Source organism: Ranitomeya variabilis, chromosome 7 (assembly GCF_051348905.1).
Source record: "Ranitomeya variabilis isolate aRanVar5 chromosome 7, aRanVar5.hap1, whole genome shotgun sequence".
NCBI lineage: Eukaryota > Metazoa > Chordata > Amphibia > Anura > Dendrobatidae > Ranitomeya > Ranitomeya variabilis.
Genome location: NC_135238.1, coordinates 162,289,983 through 162,305,440, shown reverse-complemented (window position 1 = coordinate 162,305,440; position 15,458 = coordinate 162,289,983). Strand labels below are relative to the sequence as shown.

At 42.7% G+C, this 15,458-nt stretch overlaps 1 protein-coding gene across 2 annotated transcripts in view; it reads left to right on the top strand.

Moving 5' to 3' along the window:
- Nucleotides 1-2,349, top strand: part of UBE2G2 (ubiquitin conjugating enzyme E2 G2) — a 39,307-nt gene extending 36,958 nt beyond the window's left edge. For both annotated transcript variants that reach the window (XM_077272152.1, XM_077272151.1), the window contains one exon: nucleotides 1,533-2,349. In XM_077272152.1, coding sequence (XP_077128267.1) covers nucleotides 1,533-1,645 — 113 coding nt within the window. In that variant the 3' untranslated portion in view covers nucleotides 1,646-2,349. The remainder of the gene's footprint in view (nucleotides 1-1,532) is intronic.
- The last annotated feature ends 13,109 nt before the right edge of the window (nucleotides 2,350-15,458 follow it).

Sequence of the window (15,458 nt, the reverse complement as noted above, 5' to 3'; positions counted from 1 at the left end):
AGAAAAGGACACATCTGCAGGTTTTTCTCACGGACACAGGGTCCATATGAAATACCTGATGTGCGCGCCATCATTGAATACAATGGGGGTGTGTGTGTCCGTATTTGAGGTCCTTAAAAAAAGTACCACATATGGACTTAAAAAAACGGACGTATGAAAGGGGCCTAATAATAAGGCTCTGACTGGCTCACAGGTGGACAGTGCAGTAACCTCATATATCAGCTGTACTTGATATAAATCACATGATTCTCTATGTACAAACATCTCATTAATTTAATCATTCCCAGTGTAGTATTATATAAATTTGTGAATGAGCATAAGTCTGACTTTGGGCCCAGATATTCAGTTTTATAGGGTTTTGTTTCTGGAAGCTATCCGGCACTGAAGAAATGCTATAAAATTGTTTTTTAAAGGGGTTACCCAGCTAAAAGATATTGTGGTTAAACGACCTTAAATTAGTAAGTCACTCAACCTACTAATATAGTGTACATCTGAAAGGTGCCTCGATGCTCCTACAAGGTCTGATTCTGAGTCCTGGCAGGTCTTTCTCCAATTTGTGTCTGACATGGACAGTTTATTTTGTGTGTCACTACTTTACTACAGCTGTATGTAAAAGGCGCGGGGCTGACCCATGTCCTTCATATTGAAGTGAGCATTCAGCCAGCCCCCTTCATACACGGCTCGAGTGATTTGCAACACAGAAAGGAACTAGAAGGGACCTGCTGGGACTGAGACTTGAAGATCAGTACACCTTTCATATATAAAGTATATTACTAAGATGTATAAGTTCATTTTTTAGTTCATTCAGTTTGTGTTAGCAGGACAACACCTACTACCTACAACAAGTCTACTAATGTCGCTTCACTGGGTACAAATCCGATTGGAGCTAATCTGTTTTCTAGGGAATAAAGAAATGTACTATGAAATAAATCTCAATGCCCAAATGGTCGGTAGCCAACTTTTAACAGGAGCCTGTAAAATGCTGTTAACCTGCAGATATATGTTTACCGTGAGAAAATGAACTTTAAAAACGTTCTTTCACTTGGGAGCCGTCGGCTTTCAGTCATGGATTCTTGCACAGAGCGGCTACAGTTACCATCACAGAATTCTGGGCAGCGGCGGTAATCACTCCCATGCGCTATTATTGACAGCTCACTATGCACAGATAGGCTACAGAATGAGCTGTCGATCAAAGTGCATAAGTGTGGTTAAGGCTGCCGCGTGTGATGCTGTGCCGGTGACTGCAGCCGCTCCGTGCACGCCTGTATGACTGTAAGCTGGACGGAGGAATAAAGTTAATTTTCCCCTGATAGAGGAATGTCTTCCTCTTCAGCTGATGTCCAAAAATGATCACTCAATAGTCATGTGGGTCTGGTGTAGCATGTATTTGCTTTCATTCCCCAAAGGCTGGACATGGGACGCGCTACACTAGGGGTGCAGTGGCCATAGATCTGGTTGGATAATATGGCTGTTAACTGCTAGTTTGATCCTAATTAAGTTATAAAAATACATTATTTTTCTTTACTTTGCAGAACCCAATGATGAAAGTGGTGCTAATGTGGATGCCTCAAAGATGTGGCGAGAAGACAGGGAGCAGTTCAACAAGATAGCCCGGCAGACTGTGCAGAAGTCGCTGGGATTGTGATGAGATACATCAGTATTACACACCCAGGACGAGGATTCTGTCATATTACTGCCTAACAGATACTGTCACAAATTCCGTGCCATTCTGGGATCACCACATCTTTTGGATTTGACTTGGAGGTTCCTCTTGACTTTGCTTCCAATTAAATGCTCCGTGTCTGCACATTTCTGGGTGTTTATTGGAGAATTTGTATTGGTTATCCTGCGGGTCATGTGTGTATCAAAATCAGTAAAAAACAAATGCAGAACACTTGAGTTTCTTTACCAATACATGAACATTGGGCCCTTAAATTCATTACTATTCATAGCAGTATTCTGCAGCACATCAGCATCTAAATGTATTGGGAACTGTTTTATGCCACTCAGAAATAAGGCGTTGTAGGTGATCATCTGTGGCAATGATATATTGATTTTTGCATATGGACACACTTTGGAGAACTTTGTTATTCATGAAGGATAATGCCCTGTGGGTGGGTATAGTAGGTAATATTTCTATACACTTGATACTCTTTGCCATCTTATGTATTCAGCAAAATCCTGTAAAACACCTTATCAGGCTTCCAGCTTCATATAAAGGATCCACAACCTTCCATATAGTGTTGGTGGCGAGTTTTGCTGTTTGTGCTCAGCATTCATGTGGGAGGTCTGAACAGCTGTATTGTTATGTTCTGACTCTTCTTTCTGTAATAAATGAGTTCATTGAAACATATTTTTGTGTATATGAGTGCCAAACAATAATTTATGGCAACCTAAAAACTTTATCACTTTTATATTGCTGCAGTATTTTTAATGAATGTAACAGTAAAGACTCTGGAAATCCAAGGAATTAAAACCCACCTGTTATTTCACCAAACTTTTCTGAATAATCTGACGTGTGTCTATGAAGAATTACCTCATTTCTGGTGTTTAGTGAACATGCTGGACACAGACAGGCTCTGTGTTTTCAGTTCTCACTGAGCTAGTGGGTTTAGCTTTGCTGCTATAATGTCTTCATACATACTACAAACAGAAAGATGAAAAGATAAACTCCGGCTTCTTTCTCTGTTTAGCATATGTTCAGAATGAAACGGCATAGAAGGCAACATATCGCAATACTGAGCTGTGTGACTGTGAATCCAGCTGTAACATAAGGAAAATCGCTTACTAACTTCAGTAGAATCTGCCTATTTTTGCCCGGCTTTGCTTTCTCACGTTATTCCTCCATCCCCTCTTCCTAGATTTTATTAGGAGCAGTAACCTGATACCTCACTGTACTGGCAGTCCACCTCACTTTGACTAAGGCCCCCGTCATACGCCCATAGAATACCTTTTGCCAGCAAAAAAACAGTACCAGTGTCATCAGTGTTTTGGATCAGTGCACCATCCTTTTTGTTTCTCGTTGTGGCTCAAGAAAAGTAAATTCCAAAGCTGCTCCTATACTTTGCGATGTTTAAAAGGACAGCACACGGGCTATATACGGACGCCATCCATTTGCTTGTATATTTTTTACCCAGACCCATAGACTTGTGGACCCATAGTCTCCCGTGCTGCTGGTAAGAAATGGACATGTCTTCGTGGGGTGATATATACACATTTATTTTTTCCTAAGAAAATTAAAAATGTTAAAACTGGACACAAAAGGGGGAAAAATAAGAACAATCAGCAAAAGTTCAGAATAAAAATTCCATAAACATTATATAAAGTCCGGAAAATCCTCTTTGTGGAGCAAATTTCCCCTTGAAAAAGCTAGTAAGGTGAAACCACGGGTCAGGCTAAGTACTGAGCGTGCCACCGAGGAAATGCATTACATGACTTTTTCCTCACTTTTTTGTGAGTATAATTATGTTTTTATTTTATCACACCATGGAGAGCTGTTTTAATGTATAGACAGAAATAAAGTACAAGTTATAACCTTTTTGGGGAATACATCTTGGAAACCATCTGATCACTGATGTTTGTGAGTTGAAACCCATTTATACTGCATACTATAAGTGTTAAAGGGAACCTGTCACGTGAGAAAACCCTATTAACCTGCAGATTTGGGGTTAATCTGTAGGCTAATAGCGTTCTGAACCTGCCCAACAGCAGCACTTTGAGCCTCGCTGCCAGGAGGAAATTAACTTTATTACTCTAGGCAGCATTCAGATTTCAGTCACAGGGCAGCGCTGGAGCGGGTTCAGTCATCACTCTGTGTGTCCGACCCTGACTGACAGCAGCTCAGCATTAGGGTGGCTGTCAGTCATTGCTGGAGGCACGGATACAACTGCTGCTCTCTATGCATTGAGCCGTGGCTGATTCTGTGTACGGTGCCACCCCCCTGACTAAAATCTGAATTCTGCCAGGAGGTATAAAGTTAATTTCTTCCTGGCACTGGGGCTCTCAGTGCGGGAGCAGCACATGTTCAGAACACAATTAACCTGCAGATTAACCCTGTATTGTATATATATATACAATTAAAACATGGTACACTAACAAGCTGACCAAAAATAGTTGGAAATTGGAAACAAATATAACTCTAACATGCAAAAAAATGTGAAAGGGGCCTATGGCATTATAGCATGGTAGCTGCACTGCTTTAGAGGCAAGACCCCCGAAACACGTGTATGAAGATGGGTTTCACTTTTCCCATTTGAAGGTTTTTCTGGTATAAGACAGTTTTTTTTTTCTCCTGATTTGCACAATTTTTTTTCCCATGGAGCTTTGCCTGTCAAGAAGTCATCATATACACTTTCCCTTCAATGAGAGGCTGAATCTCCCCCCTAAGCTAGTGCATTAATAGTGCTAATGGATGCGATGACTTCTACTAAATAGCCACCAAAGCTTCAAATGTCAGGAAGACGGGTGACCTCTGGACAATTAGCTATACGAACCCTGTAGGCTGTAAGACCTGTCATTATACCACTTGATTTGCAATATTTGTATATTTTTAGGATGCACTAATAGAGCAGACACTCTGAAGTGTATATTCCCCTTTGGGACAGAATTAACAAGAATTCCCTGTGACATACTTCTTATACTAGAATTTAAGAAACATGATTTCTCTTGTGCTATTTTTTGATATTGTTGCCTCTATTATCCAGGTGCTCCACTCAATATACTGCACAATTCACGTAAGCATGTAATGGAATTGCTGTTTAATTTCCTAAGCCATAAATCAAGGCTAATAAAACCTGAGCCATCATTTTAATATTTTTGCTTTTTTTTATAGCAAACTTAAAACAGACGCCGGCAGCAAGTCGTAGATAGGTCACACAAGTTTTTGGTCACGCAACTCGTCGCCGTGTAGCTTTCACCTAAAGAAGTATAATTAGTTTTTTCCTCTTATTAAGAATCATGCATTCATCAAAGGAATCGTCAAGGAACCTTTATTGCAGCACATGTTTATCCACATCCATAGGACACTAAGTTTTGAAGGGATTCTCACATAGAAGTATTTTGCATGAATTGGATACAAAAATAATCTGAATATTTTGTAGACTGCATTATTACACCCTACTACATTGCAGAGCTTGTACAAAGTTATCATACAGTCATGAGCCCATAAATTATTAAAATAATTTGTGGGCTTCTACCCCCCCCCCCCCCCCCCATAGGTTGTTGGGGAACAGTTGAATAGTTTTCTTATTGTTTATAACAAAAAAAATGTAATTTTATATATGATCTAAAGGTTTATTACATGAAATATATTTACAGAACTGTTTAAAACCAAATTATGTGCAGAAGACAGATTGTGTACAAATGGAGGAAATTCAAGACAACTATTACCCTACCCAGGTTGGTTGACCAGCAAAGATAAAATCCAGAGCAAGGTATATAATAGTCTGTGAGATCACAAAGGAACCCAAGGTAACCTCTAAGCAACTTAAGGCCTCTGTCACATTTAGCTTATGTTAATGTTCATCAGTTGACCATCGGGAGGACAGTGAAAAACAATAGTTTGAACTCGTTACCCCTATAAAAGACACTTGTCCACACAATCAATCACACTCCAACCTCTCCACCAGGGCCAAGACCAAAGAGCTGTCTAAGGACACCAGGGAAAAAATCGTAGACCTGCACGAGGCTGCGATGGGCTACCGGACAATAGGCAAGAAGCTTGGTGAGAAGACGACTGTTGGCACAATTATTAAAATATGGAAGAAACACAAGATGACTGTCAATCTTCCTTGGTCTGGGGCTCCATGCAAGATCTCTCCTCGTGGGGTAAGGATGATACTGAGAAAAGTCAGGAATCAGCCCAGAACTACAATGACCTGAAGAGATCTGGGACCACAGCCTCAAACATTACGTTAGTAACACACTATGCCATCATGGATTAAAATCCTGCACGGCACACAAGGTCCCCTTGCTCACACCAGAACATGTCCAGAACCCATTTGAAGTTAGTCAATGACTGGATGATTCAGAGGAGGCATGGGAGAAGGTCATGTGGTCAGATGAGACCAAAATAGAACTTTTTGGTACAGACTCCACTCGCCATGTTTGGAGGAGGAAGAAGAAGGAGTACAACCCCAAGAACACCATCCCAATCATGAAGTGTGGTGGGTGAAATATCATACTTTGGGGGTGCTTTTCTGCGAAGGGGACAGGATGACAGCCATATTGAAGGGAGGATGGATGAGTTCATGTATCGTGAGATTTCGACCAACAACCTCTTTCCCTCAGAGCATTGAAGATGGGTCCTGGCTCGGGCTTCTAGCATGACAATGACCAGAATCACACAGCCAGGGCAACTAAGGAGTAGCTCTATAAGAAGCATTTCAAGGTCCTGGAGTGGCCTAGCCAGTCTCCAGACCTGAACCCGATAGAAAATCTTTGGAGGAAGCTGAAACTCAATGTTGCCCAGCGACAGCCCCGAAAACTGAAAGATATGGAGAAGTGGGCCAAAATCCCTGCTGCAGTGTGTGCAACTTGATCAATGTCTGACCTCTGTAATTCCAAACAAAGGTTTCTGTACCAAATATTAAGTTCTGTTTTTATATTGTATCAAATACTTATTTCATGCAATAAAATGCAAATTGATTATGTAAAAATCATACAATGTGATTTTCCGGATTTTTTTAAGATTCTGTCTCTCACAGGTGAAGTGTACCTACGATAAAAATTACAGACCTCTCCATTCTTTGTAGGTGGGAAAAGTTGTAAAATCGACAGTGTATCAAATATTTATTTTCCCTACTGTATACATTTGCCTTCAAAACAGAATCAAAGCATCAATTCTTCCAACCATAAATCTTCATAATAACTATCTCCAGCGTAAAGAAGTGACATGGACGTAAAGGTATGGCCCCCGCAGATCTCTGATCCAACATTATCAAGTCTGTCTGGGATTGCATGTAGAAACAGAAGGATTTGTGCAAGTCTACACCCACAGAATATCTGTGGTTCTCCAAGAAGTTTGAAGCAACCTCCCTGCTAAGTTTAGATTTGTCATTAATTCATTCTCTTTGCATTTTGTTAATCTAAAAAACTATTAATACTTCTATATTGGCAAGCTCTTATTTAACAGCACTTTTTTTTACACACCTGACTTTTGCACAGTGTTGGCTGTTTGTGATACAGTGACTTGCAAAAGTATTCACCCCCCATGGCTTTTTTGTTTTGTTACCTCACAATCTAGAATTTCACAGTTTTTTGAGAGTTTACATCAGTTCATGTAAAGAACATGCCTACATCTGTGAACATTTGGTTTTCTTTTTTTTGTGAAACAAACAATAAATTGGACAAAAAAACGAAAACTTAAGTGTGCATAATTATTCACGCCTTAAAGTACAGCCTCCTTTAGTGGAAATTACAGCAGCAAGTCGCTTTGGAGCCTCTAGGAGTCTCTAGGAGCTTTCCACATCTTTCCCCTGGGATTTTTGCTCATTCCCCAAGGCAAAATTTGTCCAGCTCCTTCAAGTTAGATGGTTTCCTCTGGTGAACAGCAATCTTCAAGTCTGACCACAGATTCTCAATTAGATTAAGGTCTAGCCTTTGACTAGGCCACTTCAAATCATTTACATATTTCTCCTTAAATGACTCTAGTATTGCTATAGCAGTATGCTTTGGGTCATTGTCTTCTTGGAAGGTGAACCTCCATCCCAGTCTCAACTCACTGACAGACTGAAACAGGTTTTGCTCAAGAATTTCCCTGTATTTCGCACCATCCATCTCCCCTTGACTTGGACCATCTTCCCTGTCTGTGCTGCCAAAAACATCTCCAGCATGATGCTACCACCACGTGTCACTGTGGGGATGGTGCTCTTGGGGTGATGAGCTGTGTTGGTTTGACGCTAGACATTGCGTTTACTTTGATGGCAACAAAGTTAAATTTGGACACCTGTTCCCCTGCATGTCACCCCCTGCACGCCGCACCACTGTTAGATGGATGTCCAGATTATATTGAAATAAATGACTTGATTCACAGAAGAGACTGGTGAGTGCTGCCTTTCACATTCTCTTTTCTGGATATTTACTGAATAGTTGGCTACTGCATCACCACAAAGAAATGTCTCCAGCAACTGTCAGTCTGCATTTATAAGACTGTTGCAACACTGGTGCCTTTTATATCCTCACTTCTGTGTGCAAAGTTACATTTTGGTTTCCTCTGACCACAGCACCTTCCTCAATACATATGGGGATTCTCCCACGTCTTTTAGTAAACTCAGAACAAGCCTTACCAGTTTTGAGTGTAAGTAAAGGCTTTTTTTCTGCCCACTCTTCCATAAAGGCTACCCCTATGGAGTGTACAGCCTATTCAGGTCATACGGACAGATACTCCACTCTCTGCTTGGGAATTCTGCAGCTCCTTCAGGGTTAACTTTTATCTCGGTGATGCCTCTCTGATTAATGGCCTCCTTGCCCGGGTTGATAGTTTTGGTGGGTGGCCCTCTTGGTAGTTTTATTGTTGTACACTATTCTTTCCATTTGATGGAAATGGATTTGATGATGCTATGGGGAATCATCAGAGATTGGGATTTTTTTTTATAACCCAACCCTGACTTGTGCTTCTCAACAACCTTGTCCCTGACTTGCTTGGAGATCTTCATGGTGTTGTTTGGTTAGTGGCGCCTCTTCTTAAATATTTAAACACAGGTTGTATTGTAAGAAAATGGCTAAACAAAACCCAAGGGGTGAATACTTTTGCAAGCCACAGTATATACACACATACACTGCACACAAAAAAAAGGGAACACTTAAACTCCAAGTAAATCAAACTTCTGTGAAATCAAACTGCCAACTTAGGAAGCAACACTGACAATCAATTTCACATGCTGCTGTGCTAATGGAATAGACAACAGATGGAAATTATTGGCAATTATCAAGACACACTCAATAAAGGAGTGGTTCTGCAGGTGGGGACCACAGACCACATCTCAGTACCAATGCTTTCTGGCTGATGTTTTGGTCACTTTTAAATGTTGGTTATGCTTTCACACTCGTGGTAGTATGAGACGGACTCTACAACCCACACAAGTGGCTCAGGTAGTGCAGCTCATCCAGGATGGCACATCAATGCGAGCTGTGGCAAGAAGGTTTGCTGTGTCCATCAGTGTAGTGTTCAGAAGCTGGAGGCGCTACCAGGAGACAGGACAGTACACCAGGAGACATAGAGGGGGCCGCAGGAGGGCAACAACCCAGCAGCAGGACCGCTACCTCAGCCTTTGTGCAAGGAGGAACAGGAGGAGCACTGCCAGATCCCTGCAAAATGATCTCCAGCAGGCCACAAATGTGCACTTGTCTGCACAAATGGTTAGAAACCGACTCCATGAGGATGGTCTGAGTGCTCGACGTCCACAGATGGGGGTTGTGTTCACAGCCCAACACCGTACAGGATACTTGGCATTTCCACAGAACACCAGGATTGGCAAATTTGTCACTGGTGCCCTGTGCTCTTCACAGATGAAAGCAGGTTCACACTGAGCACATGTGACAGATATGACAGTCTGGAGATGCCATGGAGAGCAATCTGCCTGCAACATCCTTCAGCATGACCAGTTTGGCAGTGGGTCAGTAATGGTGTGGGGTGGCATTTCTTTGGGGAGCTGCACAGCCCTCCATGTGCTCACCAGAGGTAGCCTGACTGCTATTAGGTACCGAGATGAGATCCTCAGACCCCTTTGTGAGACCATATGCTGATGCAGTTGGCCATGGGTTCTTCTTAATGCAGGACAATGCCAGACCTCATGTGGCTGGAGTGTGTCAGCAGTTCCTGCAAGATGAAGGCATTAAAGCTATGGACTGGCCCGCCCATTCCCCAGACCTGAATCCGATTGAACATATCTGGGAAATTATGTCTTGCACCATCCACCAACGTTGCACCACAGACTGTCCAGGAATTGGCGGATGCTTTAGCCAGGTCTGGGAGGAGATCCCTCAGGAGACCATCTGCTGCCTCATCAGGAGCATGCCCAGGCATTGTAGGGAGATCATACAGGCACGTGGAGGCCAAACACACTACTGAGCTTCATTTCCTTGTCTTGAGGCGTTTCCACTGAAGTTGGATCTGCCTGTAACTTCATTTTCCACTTTGATTTTGAGCATCATTCCAACTCCAGACCTCCGTGAGATATTAGTTGTGATTTACGTTGATCATTTTTAGGTTTTATTCTCAATACATTCCACTATGTAATGAATAAAGATTTACAACTGGAATATTTCATTCAGTGATATCTAGGATGTGGGATTTTAGTGTTCCCTTTATTTTTTTGAGCAGTCTATATTTTCTTTCCCTTTCCACCACACTTACTCACAATTTGGCTCCATTACTCCTCACTCTCCTTTGCTATCCCCAAACCCCAGCACCCTGTAACCAAGTAATAATCTCTCCTTCCCCCTTGCTTCCCCACCTGACCTCCACTGAACTGATCCTCAACCTCAGATCTCTCCTAATGAAACACAAAACAAGCCGCCCACTCTCCTCCCACCTGCTCTGTCTCTCTCTGCTTCTCCTCACTGCTGGCGACATATCTCCCAATCCTGGACTCCTGGACTCCCACAGCTCATACCTCCCATTACTACCCCCTCCTATCGCTCCCAACCCAATATAAACACCCAAAATCTTGCCCACCTCAAAACTGTGCCCATGACGCCTACCCCCCTGCACCCTCTCTCTGGATCACTATGGAATGCCCGCTCCATCTGCAATAAACTCCACGTGATTCACGACCTCTTTACCTCTCATAATCTTTCCTTTCTGGGCATCACCGAAACATGTCTGACACAGCCTCCCCAGCTGTACTATGTTACGGTGGCTTCCACTTCACCCACACTCCTTGCCCTGGCAATAAACATGGTGGAGGAGTGGGCCTTCTCCTTTCTTCCAACTGTACCTTTAACCCAATCCCACCTCTACACTCCCTTACCCTCCCCTCTTTTGAATTCCACTCTGTCCGCATCTCCTCCCCCTACAACAGAGGTGTCAAACTGCATTCCTCGAGGGCCGCCAACAGGTCATGTTTTCAGGATTTCCTTGTATTGCACAGGTGATCATTTAATCACCTGCACAGAATGATTCCAGCACCTTGTGGAATGCTAAGGAAATCCTGAAAACATGACCTGTTGGCGGCCCTCGAGGAATGCAGTTTGACACCTCTGCCCTACAACCTCCAAATGGCCATCATATACCGACCTCCGGGCCCGACCACTGCCTTTATTGACCAATTCTCCACCTGGCTCCTTCACTTTCTGTCTGCTGACATTCCCACCATCATCATGGGTGACTTCAACATCCCCATTGACACCCACCAGTCAGCAGCCTCTAAACTCCTGTCCCTTACTTCATCTTTTGAACTTACTCAGTAGTCCTCCTCAGCCACCCACACAGATGAACATACACTAGACCTGGTCTTCACCCGTCTCTGCTCCCTATCCAGCTTCACAACCTCCCCTCTCCCTCTATCTGCCCACCATCTACTCACTTTCACATCCCTGTCCTCCTCACCTGTCACCCGTGTCCAGCAACATGCGCACCCCCTCAGAAACCTTGCACACCTTGACACCCACACGCTCTCTGACTATCCTATCACTAGCATCCATATCCTCACGACACAGACACTGGCACTAGTTTCTACTATGCCACTCTTGCATCAGCCATCGACTCGGTCGCCCCTGTCATGCATAGCAGCGTGAGACAAATCAATAGACAACCCTGGCACAATAACATCACTAAAAAGCTTCGGCAAGTATCCAGAATTGCAGAACGGCGTTGGAAGAAAACGCATTCGCAAGATGATTTCACTGCACTCAAATAAGCAACACTCGCATTCACATCAGCCCTCACCTACTAAACAGGCCTATTTTACATCCCTCATATCTTCTTTATCCCACAACCCCAAGCAGTTGTTCAACACTTTTAACTCCCTCCTCCGCCCACCACTGCCCCCTCCGAGTTCCCTAATTGTTGCTAAGGACTTTGCCACGCACTTCAAAAATAAGATAGACCAAACAAGGAATGTCTTTGTTGTCAAACCACCACAACCCCTTTGTATACCAGACCAATGCCCTAACCCCATAACTTCCCTCTCCAAAATCACTGAAGGGGGATCTTGCTCTTCTCTCCAAATCACACCTCACCACTTGAGCACTTGACCCCATCCCACCTCCTCCTCAACCTCACCACCACACTAATCCCATCCCTAACCCATCTCTTCAACCTATCACTAACTTCTGGCACCTTCCCCTCTGCTTTCCAACATGCCACAATCACACCTTTCCTCAAAAAGCCATCCCTTGACCCAAGCGCTATGTCCAGCAATCGCCACATATCTTTGCTCCCATTTGCTTCCAAACTCCTTGAGCAGCACGTCCATGCTGAACTTTTCCTCTCACTTTGCATCTAACTCTCTCTTCGACAACCTACAATCTGACTTACGTCCCCACCATTCCACTGAGACTGCCCTGACGAAAATTACTAACGACTTACTTACAGCCAAAGCTAACAGACAATTCTCTATACGCCTCCTTCTAGACCTGTCCTCTGCCTTCCACACAGTTGAACACTGCCTCCTACTGCAGATCCTCTCTTACTTTGGTGTCAAAGACCTTGCCCTATCTTGGATCTCCTCATACCTTACCAACCGCACATTTAGCGTTTCCTACTCCCATACTACCTCTTCAGCTTGCCCCCTCTTTGTTGGTGTCCCTCAAGGCTCTGTCCTAGGACCCTTACTCTTCTCAATCTATACACTCGGCCTGGGACAACTGATAAGGTCCTATGGCTTCCAGTACCATCTATATGCTGATGACACTCAGGTCTACATCTCTGGCCCAGATGTCACCTCTCTGCTCTCCAGAATCCCATAGTGTCTACCAGCCAAATCCTCCTTCTCCTCTCGCTTCGTCAAGCTCAATGTGGACAAATCGGAACTAATTATGTTTCCTCCATCTTGCATATCTTCCCTACCTGATCTATCTATCAAAATAAATGAAATCGCACTCTCCCCTGTCCCCAAAATCCGCTGCCTCGGAGTAACCATTGACTCTGCCCTGTCCTTCAGACTGCACATACAAGCTATCGCCACCTCCTGTCGCCTCCAGCTCAAAAATATTTCCAGAATCCGTCCTTTCCTCAACTCTCACTCTACCAAAAGGCTTGTGCGTGCCCTAATCATCTCCTGCCTCGACTACTGCAACATGCTCCTTTGTGGCCTACCTTCCAACACTCTTGCATCCCTCCAGTCCGTCCTTAACTCTGCTGCCCGACTAATTAATCTTTCTCGCTACACTCCTGCTTCCCCTCTTTGCAATTCCCTTCACTGGCTCCCAATTTTCCAGCGTATCCAGTTTAAACTACTAACACTGACCTGCAAAGCCATCCATAACCTTTCTCCTCTATATATTTTCAAACTAATCTCTCAATATCTTCCCTCACATAATCTCCGGTCCTCCCAAGACCTCCTTCTCTCCTCCACGCTTATTCGCTCCTCACCCAATCGCCTCCAAGACTTCTTCTGAATATCCCCCATCCTCTGGAATTCTTTGCCCCAACACGTCCCGTTATCCACCACATTTGGATCCTTCAAAAGAAACCTGAAAACCCACCTCTTCAAGAAAGCTTACAACCTGTAATGATCACACGCCCACCTCAACACCATCGGAGCTACTGCAACCCCGACCTACTGTCTCCTTATCCTGTAGAATGTAAGCCCACAAGGGCAGGGTCCTCTTCCCTCTGTACCAGTCTGTCATTGTTAGTTTGTTTACTGTAAGTGATATTTGTATTTTGATGTAACCCCTTCTCATGTACAGCACCATGGAATTAATGTTGCTATATAAATATATAATAATAATATATATATATAATATATATAATTTATTGTTGGTCTCCACTCTCTCAGGTAGGCATTAGGTAGCGTTCACACAGGCAATGTGATTTAGTCTAAACAGGTACAGTTTTATTACTTTACTAAAACTCCCAAGTGATTCCAAAGCAAAACAGCAAAAGGTATCGCAGCAAATAAACAGTTCAGCAGTCTTTCTCCCAGAGCAAACTTAATACAGAGAAAAGGCACCATCCTACAAGTCTCGGTATCCCCTTCAGCCTGAGCTCCAGCAGCTTCCAGCGCCAAACAGAAGTATTCAACTTCAGATACAGTCCACACTGAACAAACTGCAGCTTCCACACAGTTCTCTATACACACAGACTGCTCAGCTTTCCTAGCTGACCTTTGCAATCTCTGCAAAGAGAGACCCCCGGGACGTCTTTCTCTAAACTACCGCTAACAGTACTATGGAAAAGTTATAGGCAGGTGTGTGAAAAAAAATGCTTCTAAGTTAGCGCTTTCAAAGTAGAAGTGTTAATAGTTTTGTTTTATAAATTAACAAAGTGCAAAGTGGATAAACTAAACACAAGTCTAAATCTGATCATTATTTTGTGCTACTGCTTCAAACCTTGAGTTCTTCTAGTTTCACTTGCACACAGTTTTTGAACAAACCCAGCAGGGCAGCTGGTCCAAACATCTTGTAGAACTGACTACAAATCTTCTGTGGATGTAGGCTTGTGCAAATCCTTCTGTGTCTTCATGTAATCCCAGATGATCATGTTGAGATCTGCACTCTGTGGGGACCATATGATCAATCCCAGGACTTCTTCTTCTTCTTCATGCTGAAGATAGTTATTATGAAGATCTGAGGTTGGAAGAATTATTGATGTTTTGAAGGCAAAAGATGGTCACACCAAGTATTGATCTGATTTAGATTTTTCGTTTATTCATAACTTTGCATTTTGTTAACTGATACAAATGAATTATTAACTTCTTTATTTTTTAAATCCTTCTTTGCGGCATTATTTTCTACACCTGCCTAAATCTTGTGCACAATACTCAGTGTTGTTCAAAAGTTTTAAGCAGATGTGGAAAAATGCAGTAAAAGTAACAATGGTTTTAAAAATAATTGTTTAAAATAACCTGTAAACAATTTTTTTTTTAATATAAAAAAGCATTTTTAACATGCCAAAAACTTTAGCACAGTACTGCGTATATGTCTATACATATTACACTTATACCTGGATATCTTCATATTGATGGCAAGTGCACGCTATTTAACCTGGTGGCTAACAGTAGCCCTTGGTAATCTAGCTCCTGAAACATGCATTGCCATATAACGTTTTGATGTATTTTCATTGACATTTTTTTGGCAGTGAAGAGCTTTTTTCTTTATATATTTTTTGTTTAAACTTTATGTGAATACTACGGTAATTTTGAATATGAAGTTATTATGACCCCTTTTAGCCTCTCTGTAGTGCACTGTGCCTTCATTAATATAAATGTTGATGACTAGTACATTTCTCATCAGTCCCTGATTAATACATCCATAAACCCAAGCATATTAGCTTCTGAAAGTCTTGTCTAATT